This window comes from Drosophila ficusphila, unplaced genomic scaffold (genome assembly GCF_018152265.1).
Source record: "Drosophila ficusphila isolate 14025-0441.05 unplaced genomic scaffold, ASM1815226v1 contig_412, whole genome shotgun sequence".
Lineage (NCBI taxonomy): Eukaryota > Metazoa > Arthropoda > Insecta > Diptera > Drosophilidae > Drosophila > Drosophila ficusphila.
Window position 1 is genome coordinate 2,781,401 of NW_025064326.1, and position 23,837 is coordinate 2,805,237.

The 23,837-nt window shown below is 43.6% G+C and overlaps 6 protein-coding genes across 7 annotated transcripts; all 6 read right to left on the reverse strand.

Annotated features, from left to right (window-relative positions):
• Window positions 1-310: 310 nt before the first annotated feature.
• On the reverse strand, window positions 311-2,646 carry LOC108092290 (gustatory receptor 23a). Of its 2 annotated transcripts, none has more exons than XM_043207960.1 (3): window positions 1,777-2,646; window positions 452-610; window positions 311-394 (listed from the first exon to the last, which is right to left on the reverse strand). In XM_043207960.1, exons 1-3 carry the CDS (start codon window positions 2,644-2,646, stop codon window positions 311-313), a joined length of 1,113 nt encoding a protein of 370 aa, XP_043063895.1. The 2 variants fall into 2 exon arrangements, with proteins under 2 accessions (XP_043063895.1, XP_017047315.1); XM_017191826.1 differs by lacking the exon at window positions 1,777-2,646 and adding an exon at window positions 667-1,548.
• A 4,537-nt stretch (window positions 2,647-7,183) lies between these two features.
• LOC108092314 lies at window positions 7,184-8,349 on the reverse strand. The gene is made up of 2 exons (XM_017191849.2): window positions 8,230-8,349; window positions 7,184-8,178 (listed from the first exon to the last, which is right to left on the reverse strand). The coding sequence occupies exons 1-2, from the start codon at window positions 8,280-8,282 to the stop codon at window positions 7,224-7,226; spliced, it is 1,008 nt and encodes a 335-aa protein (XP_017047338.1). The 5' UTR covers window positions 8,283-8,349; the 3' UTR covers window positions 7,184-7,223.
• A 7,017-nt stretch (window positions 8,350-15,366) lies between these two features.
• Window positions 15,367-16,507, reverse strand: LOC108092313 (probable proteasome subunit beta type-2). The gene is made up of 3 exons (XM_017191848.2): window positions 16,330-16,507; window positions 15,734-16,271; window positions 15,367-15,672 (listed from the first exon to the last, which is right to left on the reverse strand). Exons 1-2 carry the CDS (start codon window positions 16,424-16,426, stop codon window positions 15,736-15,738), a joined length of 633 nt encoding a protein of 210 aa, XP_017047337.1. The 5' UTR covers window positions 16,427-16,507; the 3' UTR covers window positions 15,367-15,672; window positions 15,734-15,735.
• A 42-nt stretch (window positions 16,508-16,549) lies between these two features.
• Window positions 16,550-17,757, reverse strand: LOC108092288 (odorant receptor 23a). The gene is made up of 2 exons (XM_017191823.1): window positions 17,042-17,757; window positions 16,550-16,973 (listed from the first exon to the last, which is right to left on the reverse strand). Exons 1-2 carry the CDS (start codon window positions 17,755-17,757, stop codon window positions 16,550-16,552), a joined length of 1,140 nt encoding a protein of 379 aa, XP_017047312.1.
• An 810-nt stretch (window positions 17,758-18,567) lies between these two features.
• LOC108092343 (odorant receptor 23a) lies at window positions 18,568-19,964 on the reverse strand. Its single transcript, XM_017191880.1, has 2 exons — window positions 19,159-19,964; window positions 18,568-19,092 (listed from the first exon to the last, which is right to left on the reverse strand). The coding sequence occupies exons 1-2, from the start codon at window positions 19,872-19,874 to the stop codon at window positions 18,669-18,671; spliced, it is 1,140 nt and encodes a 379-aa protein (XP_017047369.1). The 5' UTR covers window positions 19,875-19,964; the 3' UTR covers window positions 18,568-18,668.
• Window positions 19,965-20,105: 141 nt separating this feature from the next.
• Window positions 20,106-20,951, reverse strand: LOC108092333 (probable proteasome subunit beta type-2). Its single transcript, XM_017191869.2, has 2 exons — window positions 20,806-20,951; window positions 20,106-20,746 (listed from the first exon to the last, which is right to left on the reverse strand). The coding sequence occupies exons 1-2, from the start codon at window positions 20,921-20,923 to the stop codon at window positions 20,205-20,207; spliced, it is 660 nt and encodes a 219-aa protein (XP_017047358.1). The 5' UTR covers window positions 20,924-20,951; the 3' UTR covers window positions 20,106-20,204.
• Between the last annotated feature and the right edge of the window lie 2,886 nt (window positions 20,952-23,837).

Sequence of the window (23,837 nt, forward strand, 5' to 3'; positions counted from 1 at the left end):
TTCCCAATTCGTGGGCGGCATAAATAATTAGGGTTATACACTTATAGGAGCTGTGACAAAGATAGAGAGCATCTTAGTTTGTCTGGTTCCGAGAGGATGTGTGTTTCATAATTAAATCATTGAACATTTAAATAGTTTTATTACCCCAGATCCACTGGCGAAACAAAGATGTGAAACTTACATTTTATAACCATTAATTATTGATTGAAGTGGTTAGAAAAGTTCGCATTTCCTTAAGAAAAAGGGGTTAGTTTGGGTTTGGGGACTTTAAAAGAAATGTAAGGCATCCTTTAAAATTAAAATTAATTTATCAACCAGAATCATGTCTAGAGTTTCTCTCAGCAAACATGAATTGTATGAGGATGACCAAGTAAGTGACCACAGCTGCAAACATCTGCAAAGTGTTTTCTGAAATTATTTTACTGATGATATTTAATTTGAAAGTACTTACACTGCTGAGCAGATGCAGATTGAGACTGAAGAAATCCTTGGCGGTGACCTCGAATCTTTGGTGAAGTGTTTGCAGGGAAAACTCGCTCACCAAATCATTGTACCTCTTGCTTCCTTGGGGTTTTACCAACTTCGAAATGAGGCAACCGATCTGGCGACCCTGAAAAAGCAGTTTAGATTTACTTAATGGCTATTTAAAACCCCTTAGTTCCTCACTAGATTGTGGCTCTGTTGACAGTGCCAGCAAACAGCTGACATCTGAAGGGCCACATTGAAGATGAAGCCCAAGTTAAGGAGGATGGCATAGACTCTCAGGGGACTCGTTCGAACATCCACAAAAAGCCAGTATGAGTTGCACACAAAGAGGGCAAAGAAGACCATGATGATGGTCAGAAGGCTGCCCCCAAAACCGGAATTCAGCTTATCGAACAGTTGATGGAGTTCATTGTATCTCAGTTTCAGGGCTTGTATTCGGTAGATCTGCTTGTCCAGGTGGTCCGACCTCTGTTTGGACTGTGGCCACCGGCAGGATAGCTCCCTGGCCAGGATCACAAGCTGCTGCTTGGCCTGGCGAACCCTGATGTTTAGCTCCATGACCTCCAGGATGAAGGAGATGATCTGCATCTGCAGGGCCAGGAAACTCGGCAGGGTTTTTAGGTGGTAAATCCTCACCCGATACTCGTATTCAGGTGCATTCGAACACACCAGGTACTCAACTCCCAAGATGGGCAGCAGCATGGCCAGGACAGTGGAGGCCATCCAAGGATCAGCGGCCTGGCACACCACCACTTCCTCCATCTGGTTTCCCTCCACTTTGAATCCCCGGAGGAAAGTGTCGACCACAATGAAAGCATGCGAAACTGTCTGGAAAAATGTGAGCGTGTGGCGCAGAATGCAGTCCAGATGGCATTCAATTTGCTGGGCAAAAATCAGACTCTGGGTCCAAATGGCAATGAACCAACTCAGCCAAAACAGAAACCGAAGCCACAGGATCAAACGCGACAATCTACTGGACCTCAAAGAAAATCCCACTAAAATTAGGTGGAACAACTTGAGAACTACTCGCGAGAGTCCTTGTATTCTGGTCGGTGGAAACATGATTACTGAAGGGGGATTGATTTGGTGAAGGTTTAGTGGATTCAATTGACAAAATGCAAATCCATCAGTGTCATTGTTAAACAGCAATGATTTGCTGAAATTGTGAATAGAGCACTTCGCTTAGTGTTGATTGATTGTCTGCTGATTTACATGTCGTTTTTATAGTTGCGGGAAATAAATGTGGTTCAATGATGAGATGATTTTCTAACTATTCTATGTGCTACCTACATTTTCAGCTCCGGAATCTCCGTGCCAGAATAAAGTAGCAACGGGAGAGCCAAAGTCGATTCCCGTGGCTGCGTTGAAGACCAAGGCACTCATGCTTCGGCCATCGAGGAGTCCCGTGATCATCCAGTAGGCGTTGCTCACGAACTGGAAGCTGGAGAGCAGGTAGAGCCCCAGGATGCCCCATCCGTAGCAGTCGCTGAACATCTCGTAGCACTCGAAGATCCTCTCGTAGGTGGAGCGAAGGGTCTGCAGTTGACGACACTCGTGGACTCCGTATGGTTGCCACAAATCATTTCCCGAAGCTAAGGACAACAGGGATCTTCTTAGCTGGAGAGATCGCTGATTTAAGTCCATGACATGCTGCACCAGTTGTACATATCGGAATCGAAGGAGCCAGAGCACTGGCAAAGTTATTGTAAAAACCGGAGACACTAATTCTCTCGAGTTGATTAAAAACCGCACGAGATCACAGGTGAATTGAACAGCTATCAAAGGCAAGAGGTATCCCGCCTGGCGTCCTCTGCCAAACATTCCGAGTCTCTGTAGCTGCAACTCCGACTGGAAACGCAGGTCCTCCAACTGGCTGTGGGTCCTCTGTTTCAGGACACTTTCCAGCAGGAGCAGGAATCCCAGCAACGTACTTCCCACGAACAACATGGTGCCCACCACATTGCTCACACTTTCCATCGCTGCGATTGTAAAGCTGAAGGCCCTTTTCACCAAATACACAAAGTACACAATCCAACAGCATCGAATTGCCAAGGATGAAAGCATCCAACCCAGTTGGGAGTTTGGTGGCAAAGGCAACAAGCCAGTTAGCCAGAATACTGTCTCCAGAAAACGTCGTGTAAAACACTCCAAGGACCTCATTTCAACTGATTGGTCTTACCTTAATGTGCACTCTATTTACCTATTCATCAGCTACGATATTTAATTGCATCGTGACTATGAACTTTTCTTGGCTTCAAGCTGATTAAGACAAATCAATCAGCTGAATGAAAATTCCTAAATTTAAGTGTCAAAAATAATTAGAGAAAACATTTTCTAATAAACATAAAATTTTTAATACTTTTTTTATTTTGTTTCTTTAAATTCCTTCTTCACAAAAGCTATTATTGTCACTTATCAGAAACTGAAGAAACGTGGTGGCATTTATAATGAGGTAAACAAAGATTTCGAAGACCAAATCTCGATCGCAAATGGATCCCCTGTTCCAAATGAAATTCCGAATGGGATGGGAGTGCTTCTGCAGCAGGAAGCTTTGGTGCTGCAAGTAAACATATTACTATATAACCATTTTATTGGATACATCACCAACTAACCTTGCAGCTTATTAGTCTGGCGAACTGTTGCAGAATGGGAAGATCCTCCGGCGCATGAAGCAGTTCGATAAGGAAGATCCTTTCGCAGAGCTGCTCCTCCAGGTGCTTTAATCGATCGCTGGCTGTGCCAATTAGTAAAATTCCAACAAGGGGATAAAGGAAGGTACCCAGTTTTTCAAGGATTACCAGGTAAATTCGATCAATGAGTGATTTTTCACTCATGGCAAACAAACAATACAAGGTGTATGTGCTTTCATGGGCGGTGTAATAAATACTGATGAACAGCATGGAGGAAACTTTTAACCAAGCACTGGATACTTGCAAATGGATATCTCCTATCCGAGTGTATATATCCAATGCTATTATTAGTTTTCGTGCATATAAGGAACTTGGAAATCCACGGAAGCTTACTAGATCCAAGTAGGATTCCAGAAAAGCATTTAAACTTCTCAACCAGCTTAAAACTAGCAACTGATATAGGAAGTAGGAGCAATAGAATAACTCAAAGAGAATCACGTTAACAGTGTGATATCTCACACTAATCAAAACTTTATCGTGCGGTCTATATTGCGACACAATATGATGCAGAGTTAATATCACTTGAATTAGGAACATAATAACCAGCCATTCATCCGAAGAAAAGTGTTTGTCACCGAAGCATTTCCTTACTATTCGATGCATATGAAGGACTCTATTTACAATGGATATAAAGAAGTCACTGAAGAATGAATTGTGGGTTAATACCAACAACCGCAGTGTTGAAATAGTGGACATCGCCATCTGTGACACCAAATGCACCCAGTAATACGTGGTGTTCTCAGTCAAGTTGCTCGAATCTCCGACAATGAAGAAGTAGAAGAGGCTATAGCCGATCAAAACATAGGGAATCTCCATGAAAATCAAAGCACCCTTCATACACATAGCGAAAACAATCCATTGCCAGCAGGTGTGGTGTTTCCTCAGCCTTTTAGTTCTTTTAACATATCGAAATGAGCCCAAATCGAGAAAACAACAGATTCCATAAACACTCAAAGTGGCACACTTGATAAACTTTATATAAATATCCCTTTTCAGGTTGTAGTCAGCGGTCGACATTCTCTAAACAACTGAATTGTGGAGTCATAAACAATGGGCCTGGATATCGCGCATACGCAGTGTGGCCACTCTAATAATTGAGCTAATTAACACATTAATAAATGTATAATGCGCAAAGTCAATCGATTAATGTGTATGCAAATTAGATGCGTTTGTGAATATATTTCGATATAATTAGGGGATTAGAATTCGCCTGGGCTTTCCATTAACTAAATTGTCACAAAAAGTGGTGTCATTTTTTTTTTGGCGCTTTTTGATGTGCTATTCCCTCTATTTTTTCCGTCACGTCCCAGGCAAAAATCCATAATCGGCACTAGCCAATTCCCTTTTGCTATGGGACGCAATATGTGACGTCGAAAAGTTGTTCCAATTTAATTTGACTTTGATCGCCAGCTGTCGCAAATGTCGGGCATGATGACATGTCCCCCATCGTTATTCGTTATCCGGATATAGGGATAAAACCCTCGCAGCAGGCGAAAATCAGCAACATTAGGGGGCGAACATGTCTCATTTTGTTTATGGATTTACATCAGGACAAGCTGTGACCGACCGGATGGCCAGCGATTGCCATGTTATTGTAATTTAAATCGTTGACTTTTATGAAAATTGTATTAACAGATGAACAGTTTTTATCGCCAGATTTTTTCGCGTGACACTAAAAAAATAATATGCATCGACACTTTGGTTTATTTGCGAGAAAACTTTTCGCTTTTTATGGCCAGAAAAACACTCGTTCGCCTCATAAAGATTAGCGATTCATATTTACTTTTCCCTCTTGTTTTTCGCGGCGAATAGAGTCTTTAAAATCGGAATACTTATGAGGAGGCCAAACAGCGGCAAAAGTTTTGTATCGTGTCCATAGATGGCAGTGATGGGCTCTGTGTTTTATTGCCCAAGGAGTCGAGCAGTAGCCGAGAACTTCATAAATCACAGAAGTTTGTTTTTGGCCATGAAAAGGCTTACGGGGGTTTATCAAAATGAAAATTTATTGGCGCCTGGAATTTTAGATTTATGTATTTCCACCCCCGCCGATTCCAAGAAATACGCATTTCATTGACAAGGGGCACGGATATTTTGAAATGTGTGTTCCTAAACAGTTGTAAAGATTCTTAGAAACCGACCGACTTTAATGGCAGAAGTGCACACAGAACTTCGGTTTTATTTATTAATTGAAAAGCGTTTCGGTCGGTTTACAAAAGGTAAACCAATCCCTCGATTTCCTGGCAAATGAAACATTTACGTGTGCGGAGGAGGAAACTCCAAATGCAATTATTCGTTTGCAGTTTCATTTTTCAAAGCAAACACATTTGCGGCCCCGGTCAGCCGGATTAATTTTCATTTAAATTCAAGTTGGTTAAATATGCAAAAAGTCCTTCGGAGCTGCCAGCAGGTCCTGCAGGACCTGTAACGTGTGTGTGCGGATAGTTAACGAACCAGTTTGCCACTTTGAGTAGTTATTAAAATTGCAAAAGTCCATTTGCGACACCTTTTCGAGTGTAAAATCTTTGCGGTTAACCGCAGACACAAAATGCGAATGGCCGGAGTTCCGGTGACAGTTCACACTGTTTTTAAGTCCTTGGGTTCTCCCCGTCCTGTTTTCATTCCGAATTCAATAAGGTTGCTCCCCTTATGCAGTTTATGCCCACTTATAAATGCGAAAACGGTTACCGGGACTCCCGGAGAACTTGTCTAATCTTCAAAGCCAGCCACAACCCTTTTTCGTTAGTAGATAATTTCAGCTTTGAAGCAAAAAGTCCCTGGGCAAGAATGCATAATTCATAATCCACAGTCCGCCCTGCCGTTTCTTAAACTTTGATGGTTCAACTTTTTAATCGGATTCCCCGGAATCCCTGGCCCGAATCCATTGCCACCACATCATCGTATCGGTAGTTTTCCCCACCTCCGCCTCCGCTGGTTTTTCCATCATATTTTTCGGCCAAAGAGCGCTTCAGGGCACCGAAGTTTGCCTACCTCAACCGAAAATAGATAAATTGCGTATTATTTTGCTCCTCCATTGAAATTTCTTTTTGTCCAATTTCGATATCCTCCGGCATATTAGAGTTTCTTATGTACATGTGATAACTTTTTGCACTTGTTGTGGTTGCCGAAGATTGCTACAAGCCGATAATGCAAGATATGTGCACATTTAATGAACAAAGTTCGCCTGTAGACTTGCAAATAATCAACAATGAAAACCTTTCGTAAAATAAAATTGCTTGCCAATAAATTGAAACGCTTTAAATATTTATGAAGGAGCAAGAGATCTTATGATTGCTTAACTTCTTGTAAAGACTGTTTTAGATTGAAGTTTTAATAGTAACAATAAATAAGTTACTTGTATTTGAAAAATCTAAAACTGGTCAAAAATCTGTTTTCATCTTCTTCCTTAAAGTTTCCCTGCCTTTCCTGCCACTCCACCTGTAGTAATTACGTAAATACCAAATGTACGTCTTCCTGTAATATTTTCCCCGAAAAAGTTGCGGCGAAAAGTGCGGGGCACTTGGAAAGGTGCTGTGGCACGTCGGAAACGTGTTTAAGGCGGCCACTTGCTCCGCATAATGTGACATTTTCCCGGGAAAGTTGCGGCAAGTGTGCGAGAATGTTTCGTTATTTATGTATGCGCCTGTTGCAGTTCGCAGTTGCAACTTCTTCGGTCATTTGTTTTTGTTTCTGCTTTGCGACTGTTTGGCGAAACTTTGACCCCGGGCCTAGGCTCTCCTATATACGTTATATACACTATATATATGTACGATCCGAGGAGTGCCGGCGGTTGGTTGGCCGGAGTGGAGTGTCACTGGTTGTTCGGTGGTCGCTCAGCAGCTGGCGGGCGAATAAATCACGTATTTAAACAAGTTGCCCAACTTGCCGGCGAGTGTAAACAGGGCACGTGCAGAACTTTGCTTTATGACAAATGTTCGCAGCATCCAGAGGCAGAAAACAGAGCGATAACAAGATATCTGAGCTCTGATTTCAAATAAATCATGACTAACCAGGCATTAAAAATTGTATATATTTAAATGTAATACAAACTTAGGAGTAGAGCAGCAGACCATCCTTGTCCTCCTCCAATCGCTTTTCCCACAGCAGCTTGTAGGTAAAATCGCCCACGACAACTCCCTCCTCCTCCGCTTTGGTGGGGTATCCATTGTTGAATCTGGCCAGGATCGGCAGGAATTCAGCAATAGCTCTTCTAGTTTCAGTGTGACTCGTGGAGTGAAGGACCAGCACGAATCCCGTGGGAAAAACTGCGAATCTGGCCTCCGCTCCTTCGGTTATGAAGGTGATAAAGGGTCGCTTATTCCTGTTGTAAGTCACCTCCTCCGAATGGCAGCGGATCATCAGGTCCAAGTCCAGCTTGAATGGCATCTGAAAGGAGGCGTTCACGATGCTCTTGCTGTAGTTCTTCATGTCCGCCTTGTAGTCCAGACCCTGCAGGATCCTCACCACCTTGAACACAGCATTCCTGGCTGAGTTGGCGGTCAAAGCAGTGGCCACAATCTTGCCACCTCCATAGATCTTCACCTGGGCACTGGGATGGGTCACCTTTACGGTCACCGAGGGATGGCTACCAGGTTCGTATCGGGAATCGGAAATCAGCAGGCACAACTCGTACATGTTGAATCGGCAACTGACATCCATTAAGCAGGTGAAGGGTCTGTATAGCAATTGCAATTGCTTTTCCACCTCAGCCAACTGGCTTACATCCTCGAAAACATTCGAATAGTTTATATCGAAGTCAAGCCCTTTCACTTCACCTTTCTCCGAGGCTTTTTTCCAGGGAAAATCCGTGGGACTCTTGTTGAAGTAATTCCTATGAGGGTAGTTGTTACAATCCGTGGTTTCCGGCTTCGATTGCTCAATTCCTATGTCTTCAATCAAAGAATTTCCTTCACTTATATACAGTTTATCAAACAGGTTATCCAGATTGGATGATAAAGTCTTGCACTGTTTCTTGTCTTCCAGACACTCAGATTTTATCTCACTTCTGTTAAAAAAATAATGGTATTAAATTTAAAGAGAAATCTGATCAACTCACTCCTCATCATCCAGGTGTTTTAGGGCTTTAAATTTGTTAATAATGAAATCCATTTATCTTTTTTTGCTATTGTACTTCGTTGTTTTTGAGATATATTTGTTATCCAGAATGATGAACGTGAGTCATTGTGAAGGTAAAAGCAACTGAAACTCAATCCTACACCTAAAAAAAACCAATATTTTATTCGGAAAGCACTTTTAATGCGAGTTATTTATCAATCAGCGAAATATTCCTTCGTTGTGCCAATATTTCGGAAATATGAATGCAAATGAATCACTCTGGTTGGCGAAAGCAGAGCGTTAATCCCGTCTTTCGGTCCGCTGAGTAATTGCTTTTGCCATCTGATGCCCTCACAAAGGCCGCATATCAGTTGGCCATAAAATCTAGATGGTCATAACCCATTTGTTGCTGTAATCACATGACAAACTGTAACAAATTACCAGCGACAAAGGCGCTGGCTGCATGGGTGGAAAAAAGCGGGCCATTTCAGTCAACTTATGCGCTTGTCAAGCTTATATTTACACCCAGTTGACCATATTTTATGTCGATTCCGGTTATGAAATTTACAGAGCTGTCAGGAAGAGTTCGGCGACATTTTAGTAAATATTGAAATTTAATCAAGCAAAGTGCAGTGCACACACACACACACACTAGTGGGTGTGTGTTTGTGTGTGTGTGGTGTGTGGGTGTGAGTGTGTGGCGGGCAGGACGACAAGGATATGAACACGTCCACCCTCCAGACACCTGTCACCATCGTCGCCAGGCACTCGCTGCCTTCCTTCGTGGCACCCAGCCACCTTGCCACCTTTCCATTTTGCCACCTTGCCTCATCTGCCACCCCAGCCACCGTGCCACCCTGCCACAACTGCAGGATGATGTCCTGTGTGCGGGCCACACACACACACAATCCAGGGATGTGTGTTTGTCGAAGTCAACAATCAATTGAATCGATTTCATTTTACAAATTGCGTTGAATTTTGTGGTGCAGCCACCACCAGCAGCTGCAATTGACGGCGAAGCCAGCGGCAACAATAACGAGCCCTGGGTGGTTCACTTCATGCATCAGATCGAACCACCCGAAGCACCCACTCAACCACCCAGCCACCCAAACACTTGTGGTCATGCAGATTGGGGCCACTGTCTCCGATGGACTGACTCTGATTTTGATGGTCAATTGCCACGCGCCACAGCTTCTAATTGGAAGGGAGCTTCGTGAGGAATAACCCCAAATAATCCAAGATTCGCAGAGGAGATACTACTTGTATCCTGGATGAATGGCCAAATATCGATCGGTTTTCCTTTGTATAGCTGGCATGCAAAAATAGCTGCTAAACCAACTTGATTTAAATTTCATTGGCCAGGACCAGCCTATTTTGCAAACTCAGTTAAAACACTGCGGAAAATATATTGATAAAATTCGGGGTTTTTAAAAGGAAAAAAATACAAATTAGAATACAAGCAAAATGTATAACTAAAGGATATAAGAATAATACAACAAATTATGATTATAATCCCTCTTTATTTTTAGCTTAGCCTTTATTATTTCAAGTGTATTTTCAGAAAGCCAAAAACCCATTTGTCATACACGAAATTGCAATTTAGACCCTAGCCCACATAATGCCCGTGCTTAAATCGATTATAGACCATTAGAGGCGACGCCTACGCAGTGCGCAATTAATATGCTTTTTGGATTTGCCATTGCCACGGCCATTGCTCTGGGGTTTCGGTTAGGGGATTTGGAACAGGAATAGGAATAGCCATAGCTATAGCAAAAGCTATATAGCAATCGGAATGGGGAACGGAATTGAAAGTGGAGCCCAGGGACCGCGGCAGTGCATCTGCAATTTGGCGCTGCTGTAATTAAAAGTTGTGGCGCCAACTGTGGCCGGGATAAGGGTTTAACCAGAATGGGAGGAAATCGGAATCGAAGGGGGGGTGGGGTGGAACCGCCCCCACCCCGCCCACTCATTCTAATTCAAATTGAAGTGGCGTTTTTGTGTTGTGCAAGTAATTAGAACATAAAGTGGAATCGAAGCGCCGTCCAAGCAAATTACATTTGCCGGAGTCAGTCGGCGGTTTCGCTACCGCCAGCACCACCATAACCACCACTCCAACCACCACCAGCACCACCGAACGATGGACAATCGGAGATAAGTGCAGGCAGGCATGAAATATAGCAAATAAACCTCTGGGCGGCTTTTCGGAACCCGCTGGCAGTGGTGCACTCGAATAAAATGTCGCCGGCACGCAATGTTTTCATTTGGCTAATAGTCATTAGGCAAGCGACGAGTAACCATTCGAATAATTACAATTCCTTTGCGGCCTGCAAAGTGCCGGGGGATTGGGTTTCGTCCCTGCGATTCGGGAACGGGTCATGTAATCGTTTTGTGGCTCCTAATGCCTTCATTTCTGCCACAAAATTGATTAAAATGTAGAAGGCATCTGATAAAACGGAGTAACCACAGCGGTGCTTATATTGTTTGATTGTGAAATGGTAAATGACAAAAGTTGAATAGTTCTTTTGAACTTCCTGTGGGAAACAAAGAGCTGGCCAAAATAATTCTTTATAATTTCCCGACCGAAGAAAGCGTGCAATCGCAACCGCTGATCTTTTTCCGTCTCAAAACTTTATCGTTTTCCGTTGGCTTGGGAAAGTCTTCAATCCGATTGACACATTAATAAATGTGTTGCCAATGCCACTGACAGTTTTTCCTCTATTCCTTCCTTCGAAACAGAGTGTTAAGTGCATTGGAAACTTTTCCCACTCGTCCCTTTCCCGTTTTCCTTTTTCCCGTTTGCCATTTTTATGGACTCCTTTCTTTTCCTGTGTGCACTGCTGCCACGCATGGTCATCATGGGGGAGTCCCCGCAACTTAAATTGAATCCCCACCCCCATCCTCCTCCTCGAGGGAACTTGGCAACTTTGCTGGCTGTCGTTTCTGCTGAAGGTGTTCATGCGTGCCAAGAAATCAATAGAAAAAGTTTGAAATTACAAAATTGGAAAGAAAACAAATAGTGGGACGAACGAGCGAAAATAAACAAACAAACTGAGAGGAGTGGAGTGGAGGGGAGTGAAGGGGAGTGGAGGGGAAGGGGCAGATATCCTTTGAGCAGGCCCAGGATGCCGGCAGGATGTTGGCTTTGGCCGGCCCCAAAGGCAAACAAATCCTCCGACTCTGACAAATGCTGAAAAGTTTAACTGCAACTTTTTATGCGTCGTTCGAACCCCCTCGCTTTTTTTATTCGACTGCAGTGGGCAGAGGGATTATCAACATGGATGTGTTTGGAAGGGATACGGCAAAAGGACTTCATCACGGGGACACATGCGAACTTTTTCGCCCAAACAATGGTCGAGCGAAAATGTTGGCTTACAACCGACTCAGGGGATCAACACGGAATGAGGTGTAAAAATACTTTAGAGCAAGTACCCTCTCGCAGCTATTTACTCTACCATTTTACCAAGGAAATAATTGAATAATTCTCGAAAGGAGTGAACGCTGGAATGGAGCAGCTTGCTCTTTAATTTCGCGATGGCAATCCATTAGCATCGGAAAGCTCGCGCCTGGAGGGTCGCATTAATGTCGCGATGGCCACTGCCGATGTCACATCTGTCTCCGGGCACCGCGCGAATGGAATCCGGGCACCGCCATAAATTATGCCATCCCTGGTGTTTAATGCCGGGACATTTTGTTGCAGCAGGAAGAGCATCCTCACCCAATTTCCCGCCGCTTCAGCCATCACGAGTCGTGATTTATGCCCGTCGAGTGCAACGGAATAAAATTGGTTGCACGAGAGACGAATATTGACACGATCGCCGGCCAAATGGGTGATTTATAGGCCGTTTATCGCCGGCTGTAATGCTAGTTGTAATTTTGACAGTGAGCTCATCCGACGGATGCACTAGTCAATAGATACTTTCTAGGATATTCACAGTGGAAACAAAGTGGAAATTCAGCAAACACTGAACAAAGAATTCATCCGTTCCATTATAAAAACAGATGAGGCAATTTAAGGTCATAAGAAATCAAATAACACTTTGCCCAAATATTTCACCTTGTTTTTTAGGAACTCCTTTAAAGGCTTTTAAATGATGTAACTGGGTGCTGTAAACTGCGTGGCCAAAACAAAGCCATCGGAACGAGTGTTTCCCTGAAACATTTCCCTTTTCCGTTAATTTCCCCAAGGCATTTACCCGCACAACTAAAACCTCCATCCGTCCAAGTGCGTGAAGGTGTTTTCCCGGGAAAAGTTTCCCTTTTATTCGGTAATCCTGCTGCGGTGGCGGTTAAAAAACGAGCAATGAAGGCTGAAGGGAAAAGGATTGCCAGCGCTCCTAATTGCAACTTTGGTTGTCAATTGTCGGGATCCGTGGGGTTCTCCCGATGAGGCGGCATCGAAACCCGAACTCTGGCGGGAGTGAATCGATACTCGAGCACGTGCTTCCAATCAGAGGTTCGGTATACGCAGCGTTGGCGGCTGGAAATCTGTCACTCAGGCAGAAGCCACGGCTTATTCACGCTCCACTTCGGTTATTCCTGGCTTACGCCGTTGATTTTCAGTTTTCATACCTCAAGTGGCAAAGTGGGAAAATGGCAGCGGTTTACCTCTTTCAACCGAAAGCGACTTGGCCTTTGGACCGACGACGACTTTCAGATAAAAATGCATAATTAAACAGCCGGGGAACTCGGAACGCAGCTGATGTCGACCGCTGTGGCATAAATTCGCAGGCACCGCATCATAATGTCCGCAAATCCTGGACCTTTGCAATTTTAATAAGCACTCGAGAATGAAGAGGAGTCACCTGGCCCCGGCGGCCAAGTCTTTAAGGAATTTTAATGGGCTTTTGGAAGGGTAGAAAGCAGAAGGAAGGCAGAAGGACGCTGCCGCAGTTTACCCTTTGCATACTTAATGCCTGAATTTTAATGAAAATTAAATCGAAATGCTTGTCGTCCGGCCACCGACACCTGGGTCGTCGTCATCTACGCATCCGCGATTTATATTTAATCCTTTCTGGAGCGACCAGACCGCTCCCGATCCTCCCTTTCCTGGACCGCTGCATATGCCACTGGGTTTGGCCCCAAACAAATGGCAAATGGCCGCGGGTGGCAAATAAAACATGGCCCACTGATTGATGACTTTGACTTTTGTCCATAATTTATCATAGATACCAGCCATCCAGCCAGCCAGCCAGCCAGCGGCCATTGTTTGGGCCTCGTCAATGCTGGCGAGAAAAACAGCAGATTCAGCAAATACACTGTGAAAAATAGAGTCATAGAAATACCTTACAAGTTACTGAAATTCATAGATATAATTATGGTTGTCTTGACAGTGTTTTAAATCTGAAGCAGGTATAAAATAAATTTAAGAAAATATAAAATAAGTTTTCGGATCATCAAATATTTTAGGAATATTTTTAAAGACACTTCTCCTCCTTTTTTCGACTGTGTGCTACAAAACATTGCTGGCGGCAACAGATGACGCTCGTTCTGTTGAAAAATGCGGGGAAAAGTGTCATAAGCGAGGCGGGCTGAGCAGTTGGGTGGTGGGGGGTAGGAAAAACTAATTGCAGCAAATAATAAAAACTAATAGGCTGTCGAAAAAGGCAACTAACCCGGAAGGGCGGGCGAGGCCCCCGAGGCCGTGAGAAATGACAGCGAGGAAAATGCAAGGATCATCATCATGAATCATCATCAGAGTCGTCACACGCAAACAGAAAGCAGCAAATAGCGAGACAGTCGGATGGAGCGACTCCGAAGATGCGAGAAAGTTAATGTCCTGTCAGGAAGTCGCTGCCTCGTTGCGTCCTTAAACGTCACAAATGGCCGGGTGGAAAAAGGGGGTGGGGGTGGCACCTGGAGTGGGGGGAGTGACAAGGGGGTTACATGCACATTATCTCCCCGAAGCCCCCAAAGTTGCTCCCCTACAAGGATGTGAATATATTTCGCAGCTTCAGGTGGAAAAAGGCGGAGAGACAGGTGTCCTGGGACAGGCGCGTTCATTTGAGACGCTCGCATGTCAGAAGTTTTTCTGCGGAAAAGTTCCCCCTGCGACAGGGAAACTTAAAAGAGAGAAATGGTTCTCCATGTAAGCGAATGGTAATATGTTGGTTTTTCACCGCTCTTAACATTTTATTAGTTTGCACATAAATCAATTTAATTTCAATCAGCGCTGTGCATGATGAGATTGATAAATATATTTCATCCCAGTTCGACTATTACATAAACTGGTAATTAATTTTGAATGGAATGCAGGCTACGTGCTAAGCTTTTTGAGTGCGCACCGAAAAAATCAAATTAAAGCAAATATTTTAGTTGGGGCTTAATAGAGGCACTTAATTTTTGAAATTGCAAAACCATCGAAGCGTGGAATAATTTTAACAATCAGAAATATTATTTACCCAACCAGAATTGGAAATCCTTTGGTTTGTTTTTTGATTGTACAGATAATTTGACCTAATTGCCAATTTGAAAGTGATGTACTTTCAAAAGTTGGCGCGCTAATTGACCGTTTGAAGCTCTTAAATTTTCCGCTGAATCACGACCGCTGCCTTTTCCTTTTCCTTTGTCATTGTTGACTTTTCACGGTTCCGATCACCGTAAGTGGGCAAGCCACTCGATTGGCGATACTTTGTCATGTGCGGCCAATTAGCAATGGCAACTGCCACGGTTGGCAGACAAACAAAACCCGCTGACTGGCACAGAAGTCAGGGGAAATGCAGCAGGACAGCTTGGAAAGCCCTCGAACTCCGACCGAAAACTAAGCAACGAACAATGCAGTGCATTTTTGCAGCAATCCGTGCTCATTTTTATGAGTTCTGCTGACGACTCCCCACTTCAAACCCAACCAAACCAAACGAACGACAGCCTGACGGACTTCTGTTCAAATGGGAAATAGAGACATGTTGGCTTTTCTGCTTCCGATTCGCAGCAGTTGACGTTTTATGTATGTGAAGGGTGCACAAAAAGAAATTTATAGTTTCCAGGTGAGCTAACTATGTTTGTGAAAGTTAATTGTTTTAATAAAATTTTAAGAGTTTTTTGCGCCTCAATGGAAAAAACTTTAATTAGTAAAATATCGTAATTAATTATTTTTGCCACAAACCGATAACAATGTTTTAAATATATAAAATGTTAATAGTTCCTTTTAGATTCATATACATTTATTTCACATTTTATACTTTACACATTTTTTCAAGTGCAACTTCTATCATTGTTGCGCAAACAAATACAGAGCCACCCACATCCAGACAGATGGCTCACATGGAGAACAAGGGCTGGCCACATATGCTAATACACGGAGGCAGTCGACCATGGCTTGTAGCAAGGCTACCCCTTGAACCCCAACCATCAACCCCTTTTCCAGCCAGCCAAATCCGAACCGGTCACGTCAACTAATCCCTGGGAAATTGTTCGAGCATCGCAGCAAAAGTTAGCCGGAATCCAACTGCACAATTATTAGGCATTAGGCGATGATTTTGGAATGAATCTGAATTGGAATGCTTTACCTCTACCAGCACAGGCTGATGGCCTCCTTGCTGAGGGATCCCGGATTGATGGGCTCCATCTTGCGCATCCCCTTCGCGTCCACCACGTAGACCTCGAAGTTCCGCTGGTTGATGATGAGGCGCCGCTGGATCTCGAGGACGCACTTCCCCATCAGGGAGTAGGCCTCCGGCTGGGTGAGCCGCGGGTGCCAGAACCTCTGCAGGATGCTGCCGCAGAACATGCTGCCCCATCCGTGTCCCGCGTGGTTGATGGGCTGTGCGGCGCCGTAGGAGTCGATGTAGTGGAGGTCGGGACCCTCGGCAGCGTCGAATCCTGCCACCAGCATGGCCACCTGGTAGCGGGTGTTCGTCCTCAGGTAGTCGGCCAGGTTCTTCCGGGTGAAGTGCGCCGCTGCCTTGGCACTCAGGTGGTAGCCGTTGGTGATCTTGTACAGGTGGAGGTTCTTGGAGATGTAGTCCGTGAACTGAATGGTGTCGCCTCCGTCGCCCACAGTGGCCATCATATTGAAGTCCGACAATCGGTGTATTTTTGACTGATCTAATATGAAGTGAGATTGTATACTATACAAAATAGGGGTATATGTACATGTATTTACCATCCTTCATGAAAATCAAGGACTTGGCCTGCATTGTATCCGAAGCGAGCATCACGAAGTCCGGTCCCTTGATCCCCAAAATAGTTTCCATCGCCATGGTTACAATAAATTTGATTGTTATTTCTACCGTGCAGTTTGTGTGTATTTATTGAGTGTTTGCTACTAAGTATTTAATTTACTAAAAGGTGAGTGAAATAAACATGCTACTATAACTTTTCCTCTAAGCATTCCGACCATCTCTGTCGGCCATCAGGGTGAAAAAGGAGTAGGCTCCCTTCCAGCAGGCCACGAAGGTGCTCAAGTGGATGGGAACCAAGTTGCCGGCGAGGAGGAGCTGCTTCCTTTTGGTCCTCTCCGAGATGATCAGCATGAGTTTTTTGTATTTCATACTCTGGTCCACCCAGTTGCTGCAGAACACCGCATAATGGAGCTCAGCGAAGCTCTCCTCCAACACGGTTCCATAGTAGCAAAGCGGATAGCTCTGCAATATGAGAACCATTAAAAAACAAAGAAAGAAAGCTCGATCCGAAAAGGACACCACATAGAAAACGAGGCCAAAACATGCCACCGCAACATTAATGCCGATGACAAAAAGCTGCACAAACATGGGATAGGAAATCAATCCGTGAATTGCTTCCATCAAGCTGAAAAAAAAAAGAATGAAAGCAGTTGGAATTGTAATAAACTCTAAAATAAATAGCAGAACCATAACCTGTATAGTGTATTTTGATTTCTGATGCAGTTAACTAGATCCTCCTCGTTTTCTTTCAGAGTTTTGGAACCATAACCCACGTTGGAGAACCTTAAAATGAGCAACTGACATTGCTCGGAAAGAAGGTAGAGTGCCAGTGGTGGAAACGAGTCCCCTGCATAGCTCTGTAGGACTTGAATGAAAATGCCAATCTGCTGGAGAAACAAAGCTGCTGCATATCCTGCCGTTGAGTTCTTCCAGTCGAAGGGAATCCACATGGGCAAGGGCAAGCTGCGCTCCTCCTCGAGAAGAAAGGAAAACGCTGCGTTGGTAAACAGAATGCCATAGATGACCAGAAAGAGCTTGGAGATCCTCTGAAGATGCTTGGCCATCGCCTGATGGCGCTTCACCTCTTCCTCCCCAGAAATCCTCTCATCCAACCGACCGATGAGCCATTGGATCTCGAACAGCTTGGTCAGATTAGCCACGTAAAGCAAAAACCTCAGAATAATGGATATCGATGTGATGGTCATGCTCAAGTTTAAGATGTTGTCTATGTTATCCTCAAAGCTGAACAGCATCATTGTGAGCAAAAAAGGTGTCAGGAACACAATTACGGTCAGCAACATGGCCCAACTCCAGAAGTTTCCCTCGCTGAGATCCAAGGCCCCAACGATTCGCCAGACGACCAGTTGGTCACGAAAGTATTCGATCCTTAGGGTCCTGCTGAGTGTCATCCTTCCTCGCTGATTTCCATTAACTGATTCAGTTTTGGCAGGTGGCTTCCCCTTTTATTGCACCTTTCTGCGCAATTGGCACACTTGTCCACGGGTTATTAACTGGCAAATTAAATCATTATCTTGGAGAAGAAGGTCGACCGCAATTCGAAGGACATCGCCACCCTAAAGCCGAAACTTGGGAAAAAGGACACCTTTTTATGGTGTCATTCAGTAGAATACATTTTATAATTACTTCGTGAGAACGATATTGCAATAGCAATTGTATTTCGGAACTGTAAGTGTTTATGGGATAGCACATTGACTAACTTTAAAAAATTATATAATCTTGTTCATCATTACTAGTTCATGATTTAAACTCTTGGAAGGGGTTTACCCATTTTCTGGGCTTTCAAGCCACATCGGCGATAGAGCCAGTAAAACGAATTCAGCTCCCTTGATTCCCAAAATGGTTTCCATTTGAAATGATTTTTTGATCATATCCCATGTAGGGTTTCAATACTTCTTTATAAATTAGTTCAATAAAAGACATTCAGAGCATCAATTAAAATCATTTTGGACTTTATTCCTTTATTTATTTATTTGGACTTTATTTCTTGCCGCAGAAAACCGAAACCATGCATCTATCGCTTCTCATTGGCTTTTATAATGTCCACCCAACCAATTTCGACTGCGTCACCATCCTTTATGAAAATCAAGGACTTGGCCTGCTTTGTATCCGAAGCGAGCATCACGAAGTCCGGTCCCTAGATCCCCAAAATAGTTTCCATCGCCTTGGTTACAATAAAATTGATTCAAGTGTTATTTCTACCGTGCAGTTTGTGTGCATTTATTGTGTGTGTTTGTGTTGCCACTAAGTATTTCATTTACTAATAGGTGAGTGAAATAAACATGCTACTATAACTTTTCCTCTAGGCTCTCCGACCATCTCTGTCGGCCATCAGAGTGAAAAAGGTGTAGGCTCCCTTCCAACAGGCCACGAAGGTGCTCAAGTGGATGGGAACCAAGTTGCCGGCGAGGAGGAGCTGCTTCCTTTTGGTTCTCTCCGAGATGATCAGCATGAGTTTTTTGTATTTCATACTCTGGTCCACCCAGTTGCTGCAGAATACCGCGTAATGGAGCTCAGCGAAGCTCTCCTCCAACACGGTTCCATAGTAGCAAAGCGGAAAGCTCTGCAATATGAGAGCCATTAAAAAACAAAGAAAGTAAGCTCGGTCCGAAAAGGACACCACATAGAAAACCAGGCCAAAACATGCCACCGCAACATTAATGCCGATTACAAAAAGCTGCACAAACATGGGATAGGAAATCAATCCGTGAATTGCTTCCATCAAGCTGAAAAAAAAAGAATAAAGGGATTTGAAATTGTAATTAACCATACTAAACTTAATAAACCACAACCTGTATAGTGTATTTTGGTTTCTGATGCAGTTAACCAGATCCTCCTCGTTTTCTTTCAGAGTTTTGGAACCATAACCCACTTTGGAGAACCTTAAAATGAGCAACTGACACTGCTCGGAAAGAAGGTAGAGTGCCAGTGGTGGAAACGAGTCCCCTGCATAGCTCTGTAGGACTTGAATGAAAATGCCAATCTGCTGGAGAAACAAAGCTGCTGCATATCCTGCCGTTGAGTTCTTCCAGTCGAAGGGAATCCACATGGGCAAGGGCAAGCTGCGCTCCTCCTCGAGAAGAAAGGAAAACGCTGCGTTGGTGAACAGCATGCCATAGGTGACCAAAAAGATTTTGGAGATTCTCTGAAGATGCTTGGCCATCGCCTGGTGGCGCTTCACCTCGTATTCCCCAGAAATCTTCTCATCCAACCGACCGATGAGCCATTGGATCTCGGACAACTTGGTCAGATTAGCCACGTACAGCGAGAACTTCACGATTGCGGACATGGATGTGATGGTCATGCTCAAGTTTAGGATGTTATCTACGGGATCCTCAAAGCTGAACAGCATCATTGTGAGCAAAAAAGGTGTTAGGCACACAATTACGTTCAGCAACATCGCCCAACTCCAAAAGTTTCCCTCGCTGAGATCCAAGGCCCCAACGGTTCGCCAGACGACCAGTTGGTCACGAAAGTATTCGATCCTTAGGGTCCTGCTGAGTGTCATCCTTCCTCGCTGATTTCCATTAACTGATTCAGTTTTGGCAGGTGGCTTCCCCTTTTATTGCACCTTTCTGCGCAATTGGCACACTTGTCCACGGGTTATTAACTGGCAAATTAAATCATTATCTTGGGGAAGAAGGTCGACTGCAGTTCGAAGGACATCGCCACCCTAAAGCCGAAACTTGGGAAAAAGGACACCTTCTTATGGTGTCATTCAGTGGAATACATTTTATAATTACTTCGTGAGAACGATATTGCAATAGCAATTATATTTTGGACACCGACTAACTTTTAAAAAAATATAAAATCATGTTTTCCATTACTAGTTCAAGCTTTAAACTCTTGGAGGATTACCCCTTTGTTGAGCTTTTAAGGACACCTGGTTGATGGGATCCATCTTGGTGATACCATCACGACTTATTATGTACACATCGAAGTTGCGCAAGTTGATGACTAATCTCTTCTGGATCTCCACCACGCACTTTTGGATAATGTTATAGGCTGTCCGTTTATCCAGCTGCGGTCGGTAGAACTCCTCGAATATGGGAGTGCAGAAGTTAATGCCCGATCCGTAGCCACCGAAGCGGATGGGAACCGAGGAGCCGTAGGGATCGATTAGGTGCAACTCCGGACCGCTGCTAGGATCGAATCCTGCAACCAAAAGTGCCACTTTGTAGCTGGCGTTGCTGCGCAGATAAGCGGACAAGTTGCTGCGGATGAAGTGCACCGCTCCTTGGATGGTCAGGTCATAGCCATTGGTCACCTTGTAGAGGTCCAGATTCCGGAGAACAAAGTCCGTGAACTGCAGACAGTCCCCGCCATCGCCAACCGCCGACATCATGGAGTGATCAGTCAGGCGGTGAACCTTCGATTTATCTTTAGATTTTTAAAAGTTAAAACTACATAAGTATCCTATAAAATGGACTCCCACTTACCATCATCCAGCCACATCGGCGATAGAGCTTTAGCTTTCATGGTATCTGCAGCCAGTAAAACGAAATCAGCTCCCTTGATTCCCAAAATGGTTTCCATTTGAAATGATTGTTTGATCATATGCCGTGTGGGGTTTCAATACTTAGGAATCCTGTTTCCAAGCCTTCTTTATAAATTAGTTCAATAAAAGACATTCAGAGCATCAATTAATACCAAATTGGACTTTATTTCTTGCCCCAGAAAACCGAAACCACACATCTGTCGCTTCTCATTGGGTTTTATAATATCGGTGGGGAGCGTGAGTGTCCTGCGTGTCCTGTCACCGAACCACCCAACCAATTTCGACTGCGTCCATTTCCGTTTGGTTTGTGCCACCGTCGGGGGGCACTTAAAAAGCACTTAGTTGTGTTTCATTGAAATAATTTTCAGCATTTCCGCACTTGAACACGATTTTCATTATCCGCTAGCTGCATTTTACTATCCCCCATTGTCTGCACTTTTAATGTGATGGAAATTCGCGCCATTCTGAATAATTATCGCATCTATTTGTGAAATGGAAATATTTCCGCAATTAAAAGCATATTTTCTAGCACCCTTCAAGTAATGACGACCATTCCATTCCCATTCTCATCCAGATTCCCATTCCCACTCCCATTTCCGTTGGCGTTCGCACATCCTTTGTGTTTGCCATTTCAGGCATTTATCCTGCAATTAAATGCGGGAGCTGCAAACGGTGAAGGAAGCGAAAGTTAATGGCATTCGCGGCATAATAAAATAAACCTAGAGCCTACCTTGAGTGCAGGTTCTTCGCTGGATTCAACTTTATCGGGATTCCAGTTTAAAATGTAAGAGCGTTGTAATTCTTACACAGCGAATTGATATATGTAAATGAAATATAGTCGACCCTTTTGGCAATTCAACTATCGCATGCAAGCGAAGTGATAATTAATTTAAGCATACATATTTGAAAAGAGTATCAAAAAAACCCACTGACATAAACAAACAATCGATATGAATTAAATTTGCAGTTCAATTTGTGGCGAGAGTGGGAGCCCGAGTTACATGGCCGGTGAAAATGTCATTTACGATGACGAACCGGAGCTTAATCCGATTTGAGGACACCAAGAAGGATGGCGAGTGGGAGAGGACATTAATGTTTTTCAATGTCGGGATTTCGGGACGAGTGTGCTATGACCGCCGAAACGAGATTATGGCGCCAAGGACCTCGGACTTCAGTGGCAAGCGTGAGTTGATTAACGGCATTTGCCAATCGTCCACTAACCCGAATACGAATACATACCCAAACACAGGACGCAATCCCGGCGGAGGATTGAGCAATCCAATTACGGAGAGTGCGATGTCATTTGGGGCACCAAATGAATTCTATGCCACCAGTCACGATTTTCCTGATGGTTTTGATTATCGGAATTATAGGCCACGAGCTTTTCGCCAACGAAGAGATAACTCTTCCTTTTCCAAAAGTCGTAGGCACGTTCAGTATCGAATGATTAAACCGGGACGGGTTCGAATGGATATTGGATCAGTTTCCCCATCGCCATCACTCGATTCTGTGGGTTATTATGGGAATTATAAAAAGTACAATCGAATTTCAGATAGTGAGAATGCTCGGGAGTACGAACCTTACTTTCCAGATGAATCTCTTGAGTTGGAGGATTATGAACCCGACAATAGAATGGCTCAATATCCTAAATATACGGAAGAAACAAAAGTACCACGAACTTACCAAAATTTACAACCATTCAACGCTCCCAGATATGAAAGCCCCTATGAACACAGTTTCTATGCTTCTAGGCCAACACAACAGAACTTTCAAGTACCTCGGGTAAGGCAACCTTATGGGAGATATTACCATTATACTGAAGATCCACCTCAATATGAACTTAGCCGGAACTATAGGGATAATCAGCCAGCTGATCCACCCTTAAGCACTTATAGACGGAATCGGATATATCGGCAAGCTTCCGGCTCTTTACCTCCCCATTATGATCAAAATTATTATACTCATGACCCCGAAGAATACGATAATAATTTTGATTATAATGAACCAGCTCAATATTACGAGGAGCGACCTGCCGAATATCGAGATCCACAAAACAACGATCTGCCGGATTATTACGAACAAATAAGGAAGACACCACCTCCTACTCCGTTTCCTAAACCGCAACCTAGGTACAAAAGGTACGCAAAATCTTCTTTTGAAAACAAAGATATTACCAGCCGATCCCATTGTCCCACAATAAGTTATCATACTGAAAGTGAGTTAAAGAAACCTGAAGCTCACCAAAATAAATACGTGGGATGCAAAAAATATTATCAGCCAATAAAATTTCGACCTCGAAAAGGTTGCAACCACTTTAAGGAAACTAAAGAAGTTCCAATCAAATACAGAAGAATATCTGAAGACCTTTTACGTCTTGCTCCACCCAAAAAATATGAACAAAATATTGAAGACGCAACTAATCGATTTTCTATAGAAAATAATTTAGAAAAGATATACAAATTGCACAGAACTGCTGAAAAGTCAACCCCAAACTCTTTTAAAAAATATTTTAAAGAAGATTTTTCTCGCAGAAACAAAAATGAAAATAAGATAAATTTGGATGAATCATTCAGAGAATCTCAAAATCGAATGTCCTTACCAGATCGTCAGAAACCTGTTGACTTTGAAGGGGTAAAGGAATTCAATATTGGTTCGGAAATTCCTCATAGAATACATAAAAAAATCCAAACGCCATCATCAATATTCTTCACCATCGAGATACCCTATAAAAAGAAGGAACGGAGTCGAAGTCTGCCAAGGAAAAGTGAATATCTACCCAAAAGATCGGATTCGGGATGTGAAACTTTTGCTCCAAGTTTAAGATCAGCCATCAATCCTGTACCTTATCTGGGTTATAATTTCTTAACCCAAAAGACATTGAAACCACAATCACCCATTTGTGAAGTTGGCAAAAATCGAAAACGCAAAACAATGAGGCAAAAAATATCAGGATTTTTTAGGAGATCAAAAATG